This window comes from Melopsittacus undulatus, chromosome Z, assembly GCF_012275295.1.
Source record: "Melopsittacus undulatus isolate bMelUnd1 chromosome Z, bMelUnd1.mat.Z, whole genome shotgun sequence".
Lineage (NCBI taxonomy): Eukaryota > Metazoa > Chordata > Aves > Psittaciformes > Psittaculidae > Melopsittacus > Melopsittacus undulatus.
Window position 1 is genome coordinate 34,837,139 of NC_047557.1, and position 20,155 is coordinate 34,857,293.

Here is a 20,155-nt window from a genome sequence, read left to right on the forward strand (position 1 = left end):
TTCATGACCATTAGAAACAGGAGTTCAAAATTCTCATTTGTTTTGGGAATGGATTTGTAGATGTCTGCTTGCAGATTCATACTTCTTTTCAGAAACAATTATTTAACTTGTTTAAAGTCAGGAAGTCCTAGAAAGCACAGAGTGGGATAAGGAAAAACAAACATTTCTGGTGGTATGAAAATCAAGTGAGCGCCTCCACTTCAATTCCAATTTTTTTTGGTTGCTTAATTTTTTTCTTTTTTTTTAATTATATAAGATTGTTGCAGCATAAGGACAGGTGTGACAAATAAGAATTATTAATAGGATACACACTCATACTGTTACTGCATGCGTCACATTTTAGTGCGTTATATATCAGTTACTATTTTTCTTTGTTTTTCTGCCCTTGTTAGGATTCAATAGTTGACTGAAAATGGTAATCCTTTGGAAAGATACTGTACAATCAGGTAGCTCTGTTGGCATTTTACTTTTGGAGGAGTAACAGATTAAAAATAACTTGTGTTTTGTATCTTAACTAACTAGTGTCATGTTGACTAAGAAAGGACACCACACAGACACCACACAGACACACAGATGACTTCTACAATGTATGGTTACCGTTTCATGAATTATTTACACAGAACTTCTGTTCATCCTACATCTGAAAATCATTACAGAATCTAATGAATAGTCATGAGATGAAAGAGTGGATTTTTTTTTTCTTTTGTATTTTTCTTTATTTAGGAAGATACGAGAATATGGCTGGGGATGTTATTTGTTAAATGTGTATAAGTGTTCAAGTTTAGAACAATGAGAACTAATAAAATTTGAAAAAATCTAAAGAGACATTTCAGAAAGCTAAATTAGGAAGGCTGTGAAATGTTACTGACACATTTTTAGTGGTGTTTAACAGTTTCTGCTAGAACAAAAGGCAAGTTGGAAGAGAGGAGAGAAAGTTATGACTGCAGTAAGTCAGCCTCAACTACTTGGTGGGTAAAAAGAGATTATGAAAGTGGGAGAATAAATACATAAATGTTGAAGTAGAAATTTTGAGAAGTTTAAAAAACAATGTTTTAAGATTTAAGTTGTGATAAAGAAAGCTCAATAAATTTATCCTGTTTCTGCTTAAGATGTCAGGATTCTATTAAAAGCCACTGCTTGGGTGAAAATACTTAAATTTTTATGTCAGTTTGAGTTATTCTGTGTTTTGGTTTGTGATCCAGTTTAAATGTTTTTTTGTAGTTTTTTTGTATGTGGTTTTGGGTTTTTTTGGTTTGGTTTTTGTTGTTTGTTGTTTTATTAATGTGGTATATTGGAATTGTACTGTGCAGTGGGAACTTGTGATAAACAATGTAATAAAGAAATTGCAGAATGCAATGTTTATTTGTTACCCTTTTGTTTATTTGTTTTGGTAGTGGAAATCGAATGCATGTCCCTTCGCTGCAGCCATAGAGGGACACCTCTAATATTGTGGTGCAGAGACTTGATTTTTTCCCGAAATGCTTCAGCGGCCAATTACAGAAGCTAGGTGTCTTGTTACATTGTTAGGGAAAAAAGTGTTGCAGCTAAAGAGATGCCATGAGAAAGGATAAAAATGAATTCTGGAATAGCATTTCTTTGAAGCATCAGAAGACTGGCTCTACCAGGTCACAGTATTTCTTTGTATGTAATACTGCCTGGAGCATTCTGGGCACCAGCAGTATGCAAAGGATACTCTTTGATTCTTGCCAGCTAAACAAAAAGGTAAAATTATTAAGGCAAATTAACTTCCAGAATACAGTAATTTTTCTTGTTTTTGGAAGCTTGTCTATGGAAGAGGCCTTAGAAGTGTACTGTAGTTGTGTCTGATATGTAAGGCTTTTTCTATAATTCTTGAGCATGAAGCTGTCAAAAGCCAATTGAACATGCTTTTGTCCTGTTGTATTCAAACAAGTATGACTGCAGTCAATGCAAAATGTGAGGTGAGATTGTTTTTGTGTAGCAATATCCTGTCTTTTACAGTATCTAGACAAAAACAGTAGATACTGTGGGAATAGATGAATTCCTGTTTGGTGAAGTCTGTCAAAATAACCTCATATGGGAGGTTGCCCCAAGTGTTGATCATGTATGGGTTTTTTCTATTCACCTACTTACCAGAGTAGGGTAGTCTTTTAGGAACACTGCTTGTATTTCTCTGTTGTAAGAAATTGGTCTTTATTCACTTCCTCCTATTATACAAGGTAATTCATAGGCTGAGGAAGCAAAGTGCAAAAACAGCTGCACAGGCAAAGGCAGATGATAATTTACTTAATTGTGTGTATCTCAGAAATTCTTCTTTATGACCCTTATTTCTACTCAATCATGGCTCCAGAGTAATACTCCTGTTTTGTTTGTTTTTTTTTTTCTCTTTATAAGCATGTGAAATGAGCAGATATGAGAGTAAAAGTTCAGTTCATTTAGAGGAAGAGATAAGAGCATACAAAGTGGTACCCAAGAAAAATGCTTAGAAAGGTAACAGGATTTTTTCCATGCTGGTATTACTTATCTAAGTAATGTTTCACTACTGCTGTGGTAAATGACTTTGTACACTACTCAGGTGAGTTTGCTGCTTAGTGATTGATGCAGTGTATTTGCTTTTGGTTTAAAGTCTTAAGTGGGTCACTTGTGGGGATAAGAAATTAGTGTGCAAGTCTGATTCAGGATAATCTGTCTGATTATCCTGCAAAGTATGCGAAGTAAGTAGATTATCTGAGTATAAAATTTCACCTCAGCAATATGAAACAAACTTTTGAAATAGCTAGTTGCATTTACGTACCTTCATTCTCCACATTACTGGAAAACTTCCCATTCCTAACAGGTCCCAAAGATCTTTGATTTTACTTCGCAAATAGACATTTGCTTGCCAGTTTCAACTCAATGTATGATGAAGGTAAGTACTGACACAGTGTAGCTTGTATACTCAAAAATCAGATGCCTTTAAAGAGCAGGAGCTGGGCTTTGAAATTTTATGAAAGCATATATTTTAAGTTATAACTCAGTGCCAGTAGGCTACTTCAGAACTGTAGAATTTCTAAGGATGTTCTTCAAATACAGACTTTGTCTTGATAAAGATTAAACAAGTAATAACAAACTGGAAGGAAGACTGAAAAGGAGCTGATTAAATTTTGTGAGGATCTGGACAGTGAGAGGGAGCAAACAAAGTAGTTGATGCTTTCCATAGTAGTGTGGATTCATACCTTTTTAAAGATGCAACTAAATGATCTCAGCTAGCAACAATTTCTTCCTGAAATTGTAATAGTATGTCTGACGAGCAAATATTTCCTAAAGCTTCTTTGCTTCAAATGAAAATTGAGCCTGGTGTCTGGCAGGTTCAAAATATGAGAGAGGGGAGTCCTTCATTAAGAGGAGGTTTCTTAATGTCATTATCCTTTCCTTAATGTCTTCTGATAACAAACTTGAGAAGGTTTAAGCACCAGGTTGTGTCTCTTGAGAAAAAATTCATATAAATTTCTGAATGTGAAATTCAAGTTTAGATTTTCTTTGGAGGAAATGGTAAAATTCTTATGAATCTGTAATCTTAGGTAAGCCTTGATGAATCATAGAATAGTTAGGATTGGAAAGGACCTTAAGATGATCTAGTTCCAACCCCCCTGCCATGGGCAGGGACTGGTTTGTTCAAAATGCCAGTGCTGTAGAATGACACTCTGTTAGTTAGTTATCTTGTAAAAAATAAACAAGTACAGTATAGGTTTGAGATTAAATTACCAGTTAGCACTGTTTTAAATACAGTCTAGTGCTAGATTTTTTTTTGTCCTGGTTGGTTGGAATTAATAACATCTGAGGCAAAAATTAAAATATAAGAGCATGAGGTTTCTGTATTTTCTTTCACTTCTCAATTTTTGTTTTATTTTTTCCATTCTCTTCAATTCACATTCACTTTATTTTCCATGTTTTTAAAGAACACTGTTAGAAAGTATGTAATTGTGTATATTCTTTGAATTCTGCTGTGGCTGAGTATGAGGTACAACAAAGATAATTTTTTCTTAAGAAAGTGAAATTTTTAGTGTGGGGAGAAAAATTCCTTCATACCTCTCTACACTATTTATTACATCTTTTCCATTCATGGTTGTTAGTTTTCAGTATTTGCTGCACAGGTTAGCTGGATTACAATACCTTACATACACTGAACTGATTGCAGGGTTTGTTCTTGCTTGGACATACTTTCTGCTATATAGTGTGGTATGGTTTTGTTTGTGGTGTGGGTTTTGGGAGAGCTTGTTCATTTTGTGTGGGTTTTTTTTGTGTTTTTGTGATTTTGTTTTGGGTTTTTTGTCTGTTTTTTGTTCATTTTTGAGTTTTTTTTTATATTTGTAACAGTGTGGAGGTAGAAGTAGTGGCCAGATTGATAAGATAAATTTGCTACATGTAGAGGAACAATATATAGAAAAAGTTTGGAGATGGCAGTACAAGAAATAGAACAATAAAAATATATGCAAGGAAGGTGGGAATAAAATGTGTGTAATTAATGCTTTGTATATGATTTGACTCTAATACTGAAAAGGCTAGTTTATCAACTATTAAGCTAGTTGACAAATGTTAAAACATAGCGCAGCAGAAGGGGCAGAGCAGAGAGAAGAGTGTGTGTGTCTGAAGAAGATGGTACTCAAACTGCTACTCATGCTCCCAAAATTGTATCTTCCTTCTGAGGTTATCGCTTTGTGAAGTTTCCTTGTGCAATGTAGGTGCTCTGGATGCCAATATACTGATAGTGTTAAACATGCAGAGCAAGCCCTGCTTAACCCTGCACAGCTGCTTTGTATGCAGGGCTGTTACACATAATGCCTGTTTCTTCTTGTGAGTTACTTTAAGTTTAGTGGTGACATAGGTACATTTTTGCTCTGATCATTACATGCAGGTTTAAAATCATTGCTTGTTGAATTTAACTTCAGATACATTGTTTTACACATTTTTCTCAGCACATTTTCTTGCTTTCTCATGTTTGACATATATGTGAACCAGCTGTAACCATCTGCAGGTTGAAGACTGTTATGCATGTCAGCTGTATTGTGGAATAATCTAAAGGTATACCCTCATGTACGTATTTTTTTGTTTCTGAACACATTTCATTTAGCTTATATATTAAAGGCATATCACTTGCATTTTTGGTTGCCTCAATAATTATTATCTTCATGAATTCTGAAGGATTTTGAAGCATTTTATTACTTTTTGGCTTGATTTTTGGTATACTAAAAGTGCAAGTGAAACAGTATTCTAATGTATTCCTAATATGTACAGATACAACTTCTGCAAATGACTGGTTTTGTCTAAGCTTGACTGAATGATTTCCATTTAGCTCTGCATTTACATGCTCCTTTGTTTAGAAGCAGCAAGATACTCAGTTCCTCACTTGTGTTACTGTGTTGTATAGTCTTGCAGTTCTGAGTATGATTAAAGAAGTAATGAAATTAAAATAATGTTATAAAACTACATATATCAGATTATTACATTTTGTAGGTCTGAAATGCACAAGACTAAAATCTAGTATATGCATGTTCTTTTACAATTACTTTTTTGTCTATTAAGATTATTTTTTTTTTAATAGAGACTCACAGGACAGCAGCAGGAAATAAACAACTTAATACAAAGAAAAAATGCTGTGGATGAGGAAAATGCCCGTTTGAAGAATGAATTCAGTAACTTGTACCAGAAATTTAAAGATAAAAGCCAAGAACTTAAGGTATATTGACTTGTACATAGTTTCATAAGACTGTAGCTTTGAAGTAGTTCTTTAAGCAATGTCAGCCTTTGCGGCACAGAAAGTGACAAGCTTGGAGAAAAAAATTGCCTTAGGCCTTGCTATACCTTACCATTTTCTCCACACCATCTCCGAGGAAGATGCTTTAAAGCCGAGAATCCAAGCTTTATAACTTTCAGATAAATAGTTAATGATGGAAATGAAGCAAAGAAAGTAGGAGTGTGAAGATGTGGCTTCTTGTAATTAGATTCTGATGGGACTGGCATTATTAATTGATAAAGCCGAGGTCTGGGAGGATATGTCTGTGTGGGTCTCAAAAATAGCTGGGGACAGCATCAAAGGCAGCTTGATCAATTAATGGGCTCTTTGCAAATGTGTGCTCATCAAAGCTGTCATCCAGCTAAAAAATATGACCCTTCCACCTGCATGAAAGAGGCCAATAAAAGTACACAGGTGACCTTGGCCATCAAATATAGAAGAAGCTGCTGTGAGGGTAAAACTGCACAGTTTATATTTGCTGATTAGTTCTCACTCTTTTGTTTATCGGCCCTTGTGGTACTGTTCTACAGGACACTGAGGAGTGTGCACAGAAAAAGAAAGAGCAAAACAGACTGGTTATAAAAAATCTGGAGGCGGAAAATCAGGGATTAAATACATGCTGTGCTGACCTGTTAAATGACCTGGAGAAACTGAGGAAGCAGGAGGCACAATGGAAAACAGAAAAATCTGGCAGTGATGCCAGAATAAAGGTATGAAGTGGAATGAATGGATTCACGGATGTTATTTCAGAATTAACTTCTCCAGACATTTGCACTACGAGTTATTTTCTTTAAATAAGAAGTTATATATTCAAATCTACCAGTGGGGACTTGCATTCATTTACATTCCTTCACTTAAGACCCACAGCTTTTTAAAAATTGATGTTGCAAAGCTGGAATCTGACTTCAAATAGTCATCTTAAATTTGTAATCATTAAAAAATGGAAGACACTGTATTTTAAGACTAAATATATATATGCAAAATAATAAAAGTTTAGAAGTATTATCAGCCACATTTTTATTCTCAGTGTGTAATTTACTTACCTATAATTTTGTTGCACCAGACTTGATATCTGTTGTTTTGAAAGAACACTTTAAAACTTCAACTGCAATTTTGAATAAATTGTGTCCTAGCCTCCAGAGGTCTTCACTCTGTGAGAGATGTTACTGTTGCATATAATATATTACAAAGTTATTTCACTGTTTATGATAAAATGAAAAATGAAGTAATTGTATACAAGGTACAGAATATTGCATGTTTTTTTTTAAATTATGTTTTGTCTTGTTTGCTGGTAAAAATTGGTAAGTTCTTCAATTCCTGTAAGAAATAAGCCACAAACAGGTTTAATCAAGTGCTTGATGGCTGCTTATGTACAAGTCTAGTTTGCAGGTTCTCTTTATTTACATGGCTAATAAACACTTCTTGGTTACTTTATTTACATGACTAATTAACAATTCTGTGCTTTTCTACAATATTGAAGTATGTGAATTTCTGGTATATTCAATGTAGTAACCATTTAATCAACATCTTGCCTAGAAACATATTTTTTGCTTCACTAGCAGTTCAGTGGTTTTGGTGACTGTTCTAATTGTTGTGCTTATGGAAACCCTTTGTAAGAGCTTCGTTCAGATCTGTTAAAATGGGGAGTAAAGTTCTTGCAAATTGAGGCCTTTGGAGTGATTATGATGAAAGGATTATAGGATTCCCAGGACAACAACTGCTTTGTTGGTACTTGGGATAGAAAATCTAGTCTTTATTAAACTGAGTTAATAAGTTTCACATTGTTAAGTATATTGCCAGTAATATTGAATAAATTACCGAAAATCACTGTTACCCACATCTTCAATGAAAACAGAATAATATTTAGTGTATCCATCTAGCTGATTGGTGCGTCATGCTGAAGAGACAAAGGTCTGTCACAGCCACGTAATTCCAGAGATGGAAATAAAAAGCATTGGTATTTCAGAGTGAGGTCACAAGCAGTTCAAGGTGGAATCTAAAGCATGACAGAGGTAACTTCTTGAGATGGGTATTCCCTGAGATAACTAGGAATGACACACAATAGGACCTGCTATTCACCAACAGTGATTTAGGAGATCATAATTAATGGCTGTCTTAGCTATAGTGACCATAAAATTGTGAAAGCCAAGATCTTCAGAATATGAAGGAAGGAGAGTAGCACAATACAGACCTAGAATTAAGGAGATTGCTCAGTGAACTGATAGGTGGAATCCCATGAGAAGCAGCACTGAATGGTAAAAACAGTCAGGAAAATTATAAAGTCTTTGAGGACGGCTTCTTAGAAATCCAAGTGTGATCCACCCTGAGAAGTGGGTGTATCAGGAGGCCAGCTTACCAAACAGAATTAATCACCAAATTCTAGTGTAGGGCAGGGGTGGAAAGCAGTATTCAGGCAGTAGAAACAGTGAAAGCTACAAAGGAGGAGTTCAAAAGCATTGTTTGGGCACTCAGCAATGGAACTAACTTACCCACAATTGAGACTTGCAAGTGATGGCAGGTGTATCAAGAGTTTCTTGCGCTGTACTAGTAAAAGGCAGAACAAAGAAAACTTTATTTTCTTCCTCCTCCTCTCCCCTTGCCTCCCTTTTTTTTTTTTCCCTTCCCCCTTCCCTTCCCCTTTCTCCTTCTCCTTCTGTTTCTTCCTCTTCCTTCTCACTTTCCTTATGCTTTTCCTTATTTTTCCACCATTTGTTCTGTGATGTGAGACAAGTGACTATCTTTGCTAATAGAATTAGGTGAAGATAATTATCTTGCAAAGCTATTGCAAGGATTGAGAAGGAATTAAAAATACTATTTGCAAGTGGGAAATGTTATATATGACCGATAGGAAGTAATAATTTGTTGTCTCATTTTTTATCAATATTTTGTAAAATAATAATTTGTAAAAACCACACAAGGTTCTTTTTAGTTCATCCCTGGTTTTGCATGCATTTCTTTAAATATTTGCTTGAAAATGTAAGTAGTACTCTGAATAAATTTCTCTCCCTGTTCCTGGCATTACCCATTACTATTGTTGAACACTCAAGAATCAATACTGGATGCCAGATTGGCTTTAATAGGATGTTTATAAATAATAAAGAATAATAATTTCCTTATGTACAGAGGCCAAATACAACATCAACACACTGCACAATAAGGGGCTGCAGATTGTGGTGTTCTAATATATACCCCCCAATATAACATGTCCCTGAAACGCTTTTAAAAAGCATCTTATGAACAAATTCAGTAATAAAGTTGTATTGTTGTTCTGAAGTGATTGTAAACGTGGTTACAGATAAAAACAATTTCAATTCAGAAATTATATCCCCCTGCAAAAGTTAGTTCTGCCTCTCAGCCTTGAGATTGGGACTTGAACAGACATCTCTTTTCGTACATGTTTTTCAGTAATAAACACTATCTTTAACAACATTGTGGGTGGTATTGTATACAGATACTATTCGTGTTAGTCTCCTATATCTGTGGAAGAATAAAATAAAACCTTATCAATGTGAGCTACAGCAGCATTGTTTTTAAAATGTGTATTAGATTATGGAAATGCTAGGTCTAAATAACAGATTCTTCGTTTGGAAAAGTAGCCTCTGTTTAAAGACTGAACGAGGTGTTACTAGCCCTTACCCCCACTCCCACCTCAGTCTTTAAACCATCTTCTGTACAGAAAAGTTTAACTTGTCACTTTCAAAGACTGTTTATTTCCAGACCTACTGCAAGCTGAATTGGGATATAAAATTAGAGTTTTTCAATTTGGGACAGAAAGCTTCTATGGCTAGTTTGTCTGTTTAAGGAATATTTATTTAAAGACTTGTCATATTAGCCAAAATCTGAGTGAGACAGTTGAATAGGAAGTGACCTGATAAGATAGCTAAGAGGGTGGCAATAGCATTTTATTATTTGTCTTAGAAATACATTTGTCCCATGTGTATCTTCATATAAAAAAAGTTTGTGAAAAATTAATGTTACTTTCTGCATTAAAGTAGCTCTTGAGAATTACTCTTCTGTGCCTTCTAAGGCTTATATCAGCTTTCTGTGTCTCCTGAAAGTGCACAGGTGAAAAGCTGTCAATCAGCCACCTCTTACATGGATGAATATCCATATTGACAAATGAATTAGGTGTTTGAGTTATTTTGTTCTTCTTTGGGTGAAGGATACTTAAGTTACTGTTTAGTAGTAAGGTTTTTCTAGTTAGTACTTTCTAAAGTTCCTGAAGTCTGAATGTGGGAGCTTTTAAAGAAACATGGAGAGGTGTTGTCTGTAAAAGTGAACATTGAGAAACAGCCATCTCTGTCAGGAGGGGCCTGGGATTCTAGTACCATTGAAAAATGAGAGCATTATTGGGGTGGGACCATGAAAAAATACTCTCACATGTGTCATAATACACAAGAAAAAGACCTGAAAACAAATTTACTGTATTTGAAAGTGACTTTCTAAGGATCTGATGCTACAGATAACAAAATTTAAGAGTTAATTTAGAGTGAGTCCATAATCTTTACAACTGTGCTGCCTCATGTCTTGTCTGTGTTATGTTTTACTGTTTGAACTTCTTTTACATTCACCCTTTCTCTGATTTTTCTGAGTTTATAGTTCTTAGGCTTGAAGTGATCAAAATATTCCTGTAATGTTTAACCTTAAATTATTTTTCATTCTAGTTAGGATCACTATTTTTCATGACTAGAAATAATGACTAGACTTATTCTTTGTGCTTCACTTTCAGTACTGTTGTAAAGAATTATCATATCCTTTACTGTGCCTTGTATTTTTCTCTGAAATATGCATTTTCTTTCTCACATTATATTACTGAATTATAAGATGTTTCGACTTACTGTGTTTTAAATAACACTTCCTTGCTTTAATATGCTTTAAAAAAAGTTGCCTGTAGGTAGAATTAAAATAAGCTTTACTCTAAAAATCAGGTTTAAGAGGATTTGTATTTAGTGAATTTTCAGTCTGCTTTTTTATGCAATGAAACTACCTTCTCAACTACTGTATCAACTAAAAAGGATTATAATGAATTCCATGTGCTTTTAAAAATTGAGATACTGAGAAATTGATTGTAAAGGGTTATAGGTTATTTCATACTCTTAGATTTCTAGTACAAAAGATCTATGAAATGCCTCATTATATGATATTTCAGTGTATAAGTTATTTGTATAAGTCCCTCTTTGCCCTTGTTTTCATGTTTTGCCCTTTCATTAATGCTTCCAAAAAAACCAAGGTTTCATAATCGGTTCATGAGACATCAAACTGATTAGTTTGCAAGTTGAAGTCAAAATCTCAAGTCTTGTATGTCATAAATGGGGTGAAGCACTAACAAATACTCTTTTTCTGTTTTTAAATTCTGCCATTGTGTCTGATGTTGTATTTATGACAGAATAACTTGTAAACTATTCTATTTATTTTACCCTGCAATGGGTCATACGAACTTGAAACATTGGAAGGATCAGGGTTTTTTTTTTGATCTCTACCATGAAAAAACTTCAACCTTATAGTGTGGTGTGAAAGATAGGCAAAAAGGATTTAGTCACAGAAAATCTGAACTATTATCACTTTTGTTCACATGATACAATAACTTTCAGCTGTTGTGGAAAAAGAAAAAAGCAGTGAGGAGAAAACCTAAGATTATTTGGCTGCAGGTTACAGATAATTTTATTCCACTTCTTCATTTTCATTCATTGATATAATGAAGTATCTCCTATCATTCTGAAATCTTTTGTTATATCAGAAAAAATATTTTTTGTTACTTAGCCCTTGAGACATCTTTGCTGAAAGGGAAAAATGTGTAATTCTTTATTTCTTTAACTAAGTCTGTATGAGAATGGAAGATAATATACTGTTGGCAGTAGATTAAGGATTTTATCCTCCTATGAGGTATTTATTTTAAATTATTGATCAATCCTAGAATATTTCATAGAATCATCAAAAGCTTTGGGTTGGAAAGGGCCTTAGAATCATCTAGTTCCAACCCCGTGCCATGGGCCAGGACACCTCACCCTAGATCATGTCATCCAGGGTTCTATCCAGCCTGGCCTTCAATACTGCCAGGGGTGGATCATTTACCATTTCTTTGGGCAACCTGTTCCAGTGCCTCACCACCCTCACATTTACGAGCTTCTTCCTTTATCTAACCTGGAATTCCCCTGTTTCAGTTTGAACCTATTGCCCCTTGTCCTATCTCTAAAGTCCCTGGTGATGAGTCCCTCTCCAGCATCATTTGCCTTACTGAGGATGAGTGATTGTGTCTGTGAGTAATAAAAAGTCAAAACTGTTGCTCTTCTGAAACTGTGCCTTAGATTTTGCTGTAATATTTCTATTTCCATTCTTGCCTCAAAAGACCGGGAGAATAGTCGTATGAAGCTTCTTAAGGACTGAAGTACTCTTCTAAGCTGCTAAGCCTCCAGAGAACTCTAGTAAGGTCACTATGTAAAGATTGAAATCTTGCTTGAGTAAGCTGCCTTGCTGCTGTTTTTCCTAGATGCACCTTCACACTTGTAGTGGTTTTGGCTGAGGTAGAGTTCATCTCCTTCCTGGTAGCTGGGGCAGTGCTGTTTTGGGTTTAGTATGAGAACAATGCGGGTAGAGACACCAGTGTTTTGGTCATTGCTCAGTAGCACTTACCCCAATCAAGGATTTTTCAGTCTTTCATTCTGTGTCAGTGAGGAGGGGCACAAGAAGCTGGGAGGGAGCAGAGACAGGACACCTGACCCAAATTAGCCAAAGGGGTATTTCTTACCACAGCACATCATTCCCAGTATATAAACTGGGGGGAGTCACCCAGAAGGGATCAGTTGCTGCTCAAGTCAGGCTGGGTATTGGTCAGTGGGTGGTGAGCAATTGTATACTGCATCACTCACTCAAATTTGTTTTTATTTTTGTTTATCACTTCACCATTTTCTTTGGGTTTTATCTGTCCTTCCCCCTTATTGTTGTTGTTACTATATTTTACTTTATTTCAGATATTAAACTTATCTCAACCCATGCATTTTACCTTTTTACAATTATCCTCCACATCCCACTGCAGGGTGGGACTGGGAAAGGGGCAAGTGGCTGTGTGGTACTTAGTTGCTGGCTGGCGTTAAGCCACAACAACTGTTTGTTGTCTAGCTTCTATGGTATGGCTTACTATAAATGTCAAACTTTTACTTGTTTACATTGTTTTCAGTGAATATTTCCAGAAGTTTTCTTGTATGCTATTTCTTTTCCTGAAGAAACTATTCCTTCCATTGAACTGAAGTGCAAAATCATGAGATACTTAACAAGCAGTCTGAAAAATTAATTTGTATCCGTGATTCTTAGTTCATATGCACAATGTTGCACAATTTTAGAGAACTTAAAACTGAATGTATAATTTTTCTGCTAGGAGTAGGTGTTTTCTGTTTGATTTCTACACAGAAAACAAGTTTTAATCAGATCAGTGGTTACATACTGTACTATTGCTTTGCAAAGATTTGATTCAGAATTCTTCTTCAACATGCAGCAGATGAATTAAGGAGAACTTCCCACAGTAAAGAATAGGTGGCCACCTAAAACTTGAAATGTATCTTTTTTCTGGTATTAAACATTTTTTTCTTCATCCAAACTTGCACATATATCTCTCTATATTTGCTTAGATCACAATAAATATATGCGTGCATGTTGATATGTCTATATATGTTGATTAAAAGCATAGTAAATTTTAACTCTTTCTTATACATTAATACATTTCAAATGCTTTCTTTGTAGACTTTGGAAACTGACTTAGCAGAGGCAAGAGAACAATTGAAAGAGTTGCACAATATATGCAGTAACTTGTCATCTCAGGTAGCTGTGAAACAGGAAGAACTGACCCAGAAGGACTGTGATGTGATAAGGGCTATGTGAGTATTTGATGATTTAATTACCTTTAAGCCTGCATATTCTCAAAAAGACTAGTGTTACACTTATATTGTTGCAATTATATTGTTGCATTAGAGATGTTTTTGTGCAACAGTATATTTTTCATACCATTCTGCAAGATGTAAAGCATTTAGAAATCTACCACTACGTAACAGTTTATATGTAGACTGTGATATATTTTTACTCAATATATTATTCTCATTTTTTGAGTAGGAATGGGCTTAAAAATGTCAACTTCTGTAATTAGCATTGGGTCAGAGTGCTACCAGTTTCCACTGAAAGCAGGAAAACACCTATATGATAAGTGACATAAACATTTAATTGGAGGGACTAAGCGCCCTAAGCTTAGAAAAGCATTAAGCCTAACTTTACCTTTTTAATTAAGAGTCATATCTGACAAGTCAGCAAAAATCTATGTGAGCCTGTGCTAAAGGTTTAAAGTGCAGTGATTTAAGCTTTATCTTAGGTCTTGCACACCATTTCTTTACACTGAATCTGTAAGATTAGTGCTGCATTATTTGAGTTGTGGAAAAGAAATGAAGGATGGAATTAATTGTATTAATTGACTAGACTACTGAATTCCTCAAAATGAAGGTAATGGCAGAAGGCAATTGGTAACTTTGAGTGGATTGCTAGGAAATTGTCCATTTTTCACCTCTTAGTTTCAGAGGATACATTGTGTTTATCACACCTGTGGTTAGGCAAATAATATTTCCTTCAATATTACCTCAAACTGAGATTATGCTTGAAAAGCTGCAGCTGGGATGCAGAAGTCATCAGTATGGATGCTCGTCTTTCCTTCCAAGCAGAAATAATCTTACTGTAGGGAGTTAGCATCTTTTTGCTAAAAAATCTAGAAATACAATTTTTGATCCGTCTGACTTAAATTGTCATGGTATTTGATAAAATCTGTACAGGAAAATTGCCATCTTGCTATTTGCATATTTAAAAGGTGTAAGAGTTGGATTTTCAAAAGTCAATAAAAAAAGGCAAGTTTAATGGGAAGTTCTGTAGAAAGAGGCAATCATTGGAATTTGTGAAATACATCAATGGACTAATAGGCTTTATTATTTTCTGAAATTACTCTCAGAAATATGTACATATGTGAGAAAACTAGGGACAGCAAATAAGACATTTTTAAAGTCAGGTAATCAAGATTTGCAAAGTTACTGCTTGTTGCTTGTAGTTTAGATTATTGTAGACTTAGTTGGCCAAATCATTGAATTTAAAATTTCTCAAATATGTTCTTTGCTATTCACTACAAAACAACCTCTTAGAATTTGCTGAGGAAACTTTGAAAGAAAAAAGAGGCTTATAAAAGGTGGAAGCAAGGACAGGTGGCCTTGGAAGAATACAGGGATGTTATCCAGGAAGCTAGGGACCAGGTTAGGAAAGCTAAGGCCCAGTTAGAACTAGACTTGGCTAAGGATGTCAAAGATAACAGCAAGGGATTCTATAGTTACACTGCAAACAGAAGACAGACTTGGGACAACATGGGCCGTCTCCAGAACCTATCAGGAGAGCTTGCTACACAGGATTTGGAGAAGGCTGAGATTCTTAAGGACAAGGAGTAACAAGTTAAAACTAAGGGGAAGTTTAGACTGGATATAAGAAAGAAGTTCTTTACTGTTATGGTGATGAAGCACTGGAATGGGTTGCCCAGGGAGGTTGTGAATGCTCCATCCCTGGCACTGTTCAAGATCAAGTCAGACAGAGCCTTGGGTGACATTTCTTAGTTTGAGGTTTCCCTGCCTATGGCAGGGGGATTGGAACTAGATGATCTTAAAAGTCCTTTCCAGCTCTAACGATTCTATTCTATTCTGATCCAAACTATCTTATTCTATTCTCAACTAATCTATTCTTGACATGGTCATCTCATCTGCATATGCAATTAAAATTAAGACTTTTTTGAACATAAGATATGAACTTGAGGTACCAAAAAGATGGTCAATATATTTATTTGAATTTTCAAGTCTTTTTCTGTATGTTTTCCCAGACGACCTACCTTCTGTATTTATGGAAAAGAGTTTGGCAAAGGGATCACGTTTTTCTGTGTGCTCAAATGTTTTCCTTTCCAGATACTTTATTAAGATTGCAATGAATGATAGTATATTTCCATATCACTATTTTGTGAGTTATACTTATCATGTTATGTATGTATATATTTTTTCAATACCATTATCATCCAATGTCTGTTAATCTTTCTCAATGAACTATCCTTAGTTACAAGTGTCTTGGTTACATTTCCAGTATGAGAAAAGAAGTCTTATGTTAAATGCCTTGTATAAAATTAACAGTTTCAGACAGCAGTTTCTGTAGTTAGCCTTACGGACTGACAATTTCAAGTATTCTGTGGTTTTTTTTTTGTAATACAGAATACTGAAGTTTCTCCTTATTTTCCCAAGAGGAAACATACATAAAACATTTTTTGCTTTCAGTTCTTAATGAAAAAAGGAACTCCAGAAATAAAGGAAAAATCTGAGGTGAAAATAAGGTCTCTACATTGTCTCATCTTCTTAGGCCAAGATCTTAGAACTGTGTTGACTTCACGATTTAAACATTTGGTTGCTAGTTTTTTATTTTAACTGATAATTTTATTTTTTTTAATTCTTTTTTATGCCTCAGACTTGTAAAAGTATTTCATTGAATGGTCAGTTTTTATTTAATGCTGGCAGAAAATTCTTTGACAATAGTGTAGAAAATACCCTATTTACTATCTTCCGTCGTCAATTTCAAACTTTTGGAGCTGAAAAAGGACAATCTGATTTGCAAATATCTCTGTCCCCCCACTGCTCTGCCTCTCTCTCCCCATCTGCTGCTTGCCTGGCTTCCCCACCATTTGCTTTCTTGAAAACAGACCAGGAGCATGTTTGTAATTGTTAGAAACAAGCTCTGGAGAAAGGAAGGAAAGAATCTGGCTTCCTTCGTTTAGCATCTTCTTTTATATGCAGTATAGGCAGATTCAGAAAAATGCTTCTCAGCTGACACCTTGGTAATTGTGTCTGAAATTTTTACAGTATATGCTAAAATCAATTGGAAATTAAAGTCTCTTAAGAGACTGAGTGCAAACTGGTCTTGTGCTGTTTCTTGTGCAATCTTAACTTCTTGTTCTGTTCTGCACATCTGACAGTTTTTTACAAGAGGTTTTTTCAGTTTAACAGTAACTGTCTGTAGACACTAAGAGAAATCTTTTCTTTAAGGGGCAGTCTTTTTCAGCAAATTATCAGGGATCAAAATTTTAAAGTACTCCAGTCTCATCCTGGTATTACAGAGTGGGAGGTGTTTCTGAAAGTGCCACCCAGTGTCAATAAAAGTCTATAACATACTTCTGAGCTGTGAAAAATAAATTTTCCAAGACTAGTGAACAGACAGTATTTACAGGAACCATCCTGCATGGTGTAGGTCTCCAGAAAACCACCACCTTCCTTTGCTGGCTTTGCTTTTGCAAAGCACTCTTGATCTCACTGTGTTTAATTTCAGTCTCCCTAAGTAGTTATGAAATGCATTTCCTTATTCCATTTTTAAAGTTTGCATTCGGTACAGATTTTCTGTATCTATTTAGAGTCCCTGGTAGCCTTTCCATTTTCATATTCTTGAAGAACATTAAATCTTGCTGGTTTGTTTCTAAAGATTAACTCCAGTGCATCTCTGTGATTTACGTTTTGAAATTAGGTTCAATATTAGGTTTTGAACTTTGTGTTTACAGCTGAGCACTTGCTGGTCTGTGTCTCATTGGCACAGAGCTCTGATGGAACTCTGAACATCAAACTTTAGAGGTTTGCTTGACCTGCTGAGACCTGATCCTTGCCGTCACAGGTATCCAAGAAATATAAAACTGTTGTGAATATAGTAAACCATTATAAAATCGAATTAGAATTTCTTGCCTCTGTGTTCTTAAGGGAATTGTGTGCTACAACTTTATTACTTTAAAATTACTTTCTAGTCCTACCTCTGGTCATTTCACAACCACTTTTTTTTTGTAACAGTATTACCCCCTCTCCCCTCCTGTCCCATTTACCTCTGTGCTGTAAATTATGAGGCAGTCAGATTTCTACTCAGCCCTTATTTTGCTGCTCTGGGATTTCCAGGTTATTCTTTGAGTGTGCTGTAAACCATTTCATAGTATCTGTGCCATTCCCCTGAAAAGCCATAATTCATAATGCCTGTCACTGTTGTATTTCTAAACTACAGCTAATGGAATTTAGAGATTTCCTGAACTACCCCAAACCCTGTTATATTTGCTTTGTAACAGGGGTAGCAGAGCTACTCAGAATTCCAGTGTACTCACCAAAACTCTGGTGGTGAAACAAAACCAACATCACTTGAAGTGGTGTGTATGATGAACATTAAATCTGTTTGCAGCACAGTTGTATAGCTCATGGAGTGACAGCAGCTACTTATTTCAATTACATCTCTGAGAAGCCACAGTTTATTCTTAAACTATTGGTATGTGCAGCACATAAAGGTTTTATTTAATGTTATCCTCTAAGGATAGGAGGAAACTTTAGTTACCATTCTTGTCTGATGTGAGCAGCAGAGCTACCTCTACTGTAAACAGTAATATGACTATTAAATATTGATATTGGCAGGACAAGTTGTTAGGTCTTTGAGTCTTGCTGCAGTCCAGTTTGTAGAGTAATTGTGTAGTATCAACCTTGCATGTTTAAAGCAAAATCTACTAAGGTTATCTTTTGTGGCTGAAATACTTCAGTTACGCGTTTCTATCTTGAGACAAAACAGACTGTTTTTCACAGTTTTTTTCTTGCGACTTGACGAATGCAGCTGACTTTTTGTAAATTTCTTGGTTTCCCATTGTATTGGTCTTGAGGTGTTTGGTTGGTTGGTTGGTTGGTTTTTTTTTTTCTCAGTAATATCTGTTGACTTCAGTGTTTAAGGGAGTATGGAGTCAACATGCTCTCAGTGTATCAGGGTGATCACGGTGTGTTTGTTTATGGGGACGATAAGGGTGATGGGGAAAAACCAGACATCATAGGTGTTTGTTACATCCAATTTGCAATTTCTGATTATTTGTTCTGTTACATATTCATGTTGAAGTACCATTTTACTTAAGACTTGACAGCCTTATCCTGCTGCAGTGACAGGCAGGTGTCTTTCTTGTAGAGTGCTTGGTAGATTGCTGATTTGAGTAAGCATATTAATAGATATTTTGATCTGAAGTTCATTTTTGTCTTTTAACTTTTTTTCTGACTGTCATGGGGTTGATTTTGTGTACTTGCTTTGAGCATGCTGCGGGCAAATTAGTAACAGAATCATACAGAATCATTGAGTGGCTGAGACTGGCAGATACCTCTGGAGATTGTGTTGTCCCTCTGCTCCAGCAGGCTCAGTGCTCTGCTCAAGCCATATCAGCCAGAGCAGGCTTCCCAATATGATGTCCAAGTGACTTTGAGTATGTCCAAGATCGGAGACTCTGTAGCCTCTCTGGGTAGCCTGTTCCAGTATTTGACCACTTTTACATCATAAAACCTTTATTTTTTCTTTATTCTTTTAATTTTTATTTTTTTAACTGGAATTTCATGCCTTTTTAAATTTTGGCCTGTTGTCTCTTCATGTTTGACTGGGTAACACCGAGAAGAGTCTGTCTACATCTTCTTTATAGACTTCCATCAGGTACTTATACATAATATCCCTCCCCTCTGAGCCTTCCTTTCTCCAGACTAAACAGTCCCAGCTTTCCCAGCCTTTCTGTGTATGGCAGGTGCTTCAGTCCTTTCATCATCTTTGTGGTCCTTCATGTATCCATGTCTCTCTTGTACTGGACCTAGAACTGGACACACACTTATGAATAAAGGAGAAGGATCACCTTCTTCCCCATGTTGGTAACGCTATTCTCAGTGGGTCTCAGAATGCCTTTAGTCTTTGCCACAAGGGCACATTACTGGCTCCTGGTCAGTCTGATGTCCACCAGCATGCCCAGGACATTTTCTGACAAGCTGCTTTCCAGCTGGTCAGGCCCCAGCCTTTGCAGGTGCATGCGGTTTTTATTCTTCAAGGCAATAATTTGCACTTCCCTTTATTGAACTTCATGACGTTTCTGTCAGCCCGTTTGTTCAGACTGTTGAAGTCCCTCTGAACGGCAGCATAAACATCTGGTGAAACAACCACTGCCCCCAGATTTGTGTCATCAGCAAACTTGCTATGGTGCACTTTGCCCTGTTGTCCAGTTCATTAATGAAGATGTTAAGAGAGGATTGGCCCCCAGTGTTAGCCCCTAGAATACTCCACTGATGCCTGGCCTTCATCTGGACTTTGTGCCACTGATCACAACTCTTTAAGCCCAGTAGATTCAAGCCAGATTCAAATCTACCTTACTTTCTATTTATCTAGGTCTCCTGTCCCTGCTTCTGCGTCTGTATCCTTCCTTTTACATTTGAGCTTAGTCAGTGGAGGTACTTGTTCGTCCATCCAACAATCCTCCTGCTACCCTTGCTTGACTTCTTGCTCATTGGAATGGACCATTGTTGATAGTGCAGGAAGTAAACTCTGAAAATTAAC

The 20,155-nt window shown here is 35.9% G+C and overlaps 1 protein-coding gene across 3 annotated transcripts in view; it reads left to right on the top strand.

Annotated features, from left to right (window-relative positions):
- The window catches only part of CNTLN (centlein), a 194,288-nt gene that overhangs the window by 38,163 nt on the left and 135,970 nt on the right, over positions 1 to 20,155 (top strand). For 2 of the 3 annotated variants that reach the window (XM_031054312.1, XM_034073006.1), the window contains 3 exons: positions 5,561 to 5,695; positions 6,283 to 6,462; positions 13,487 to 13,620. In XM_031054312.1, coding sequence (XP_030910172.1) covers positions 5,561 to 5,695; positions 6,283 to 6,462; positions 13,487 to 13,620 — 449 coding nt within the window. The remainder of the gene's footprint in view (positions 1 to 5,560; positions 5,696 to 6,282; positions 6,463 to 13,486; positions 13,621 to 20,155) is intronic. The other variant, XM_034073005.1, reaches the window with a different exon arrangement.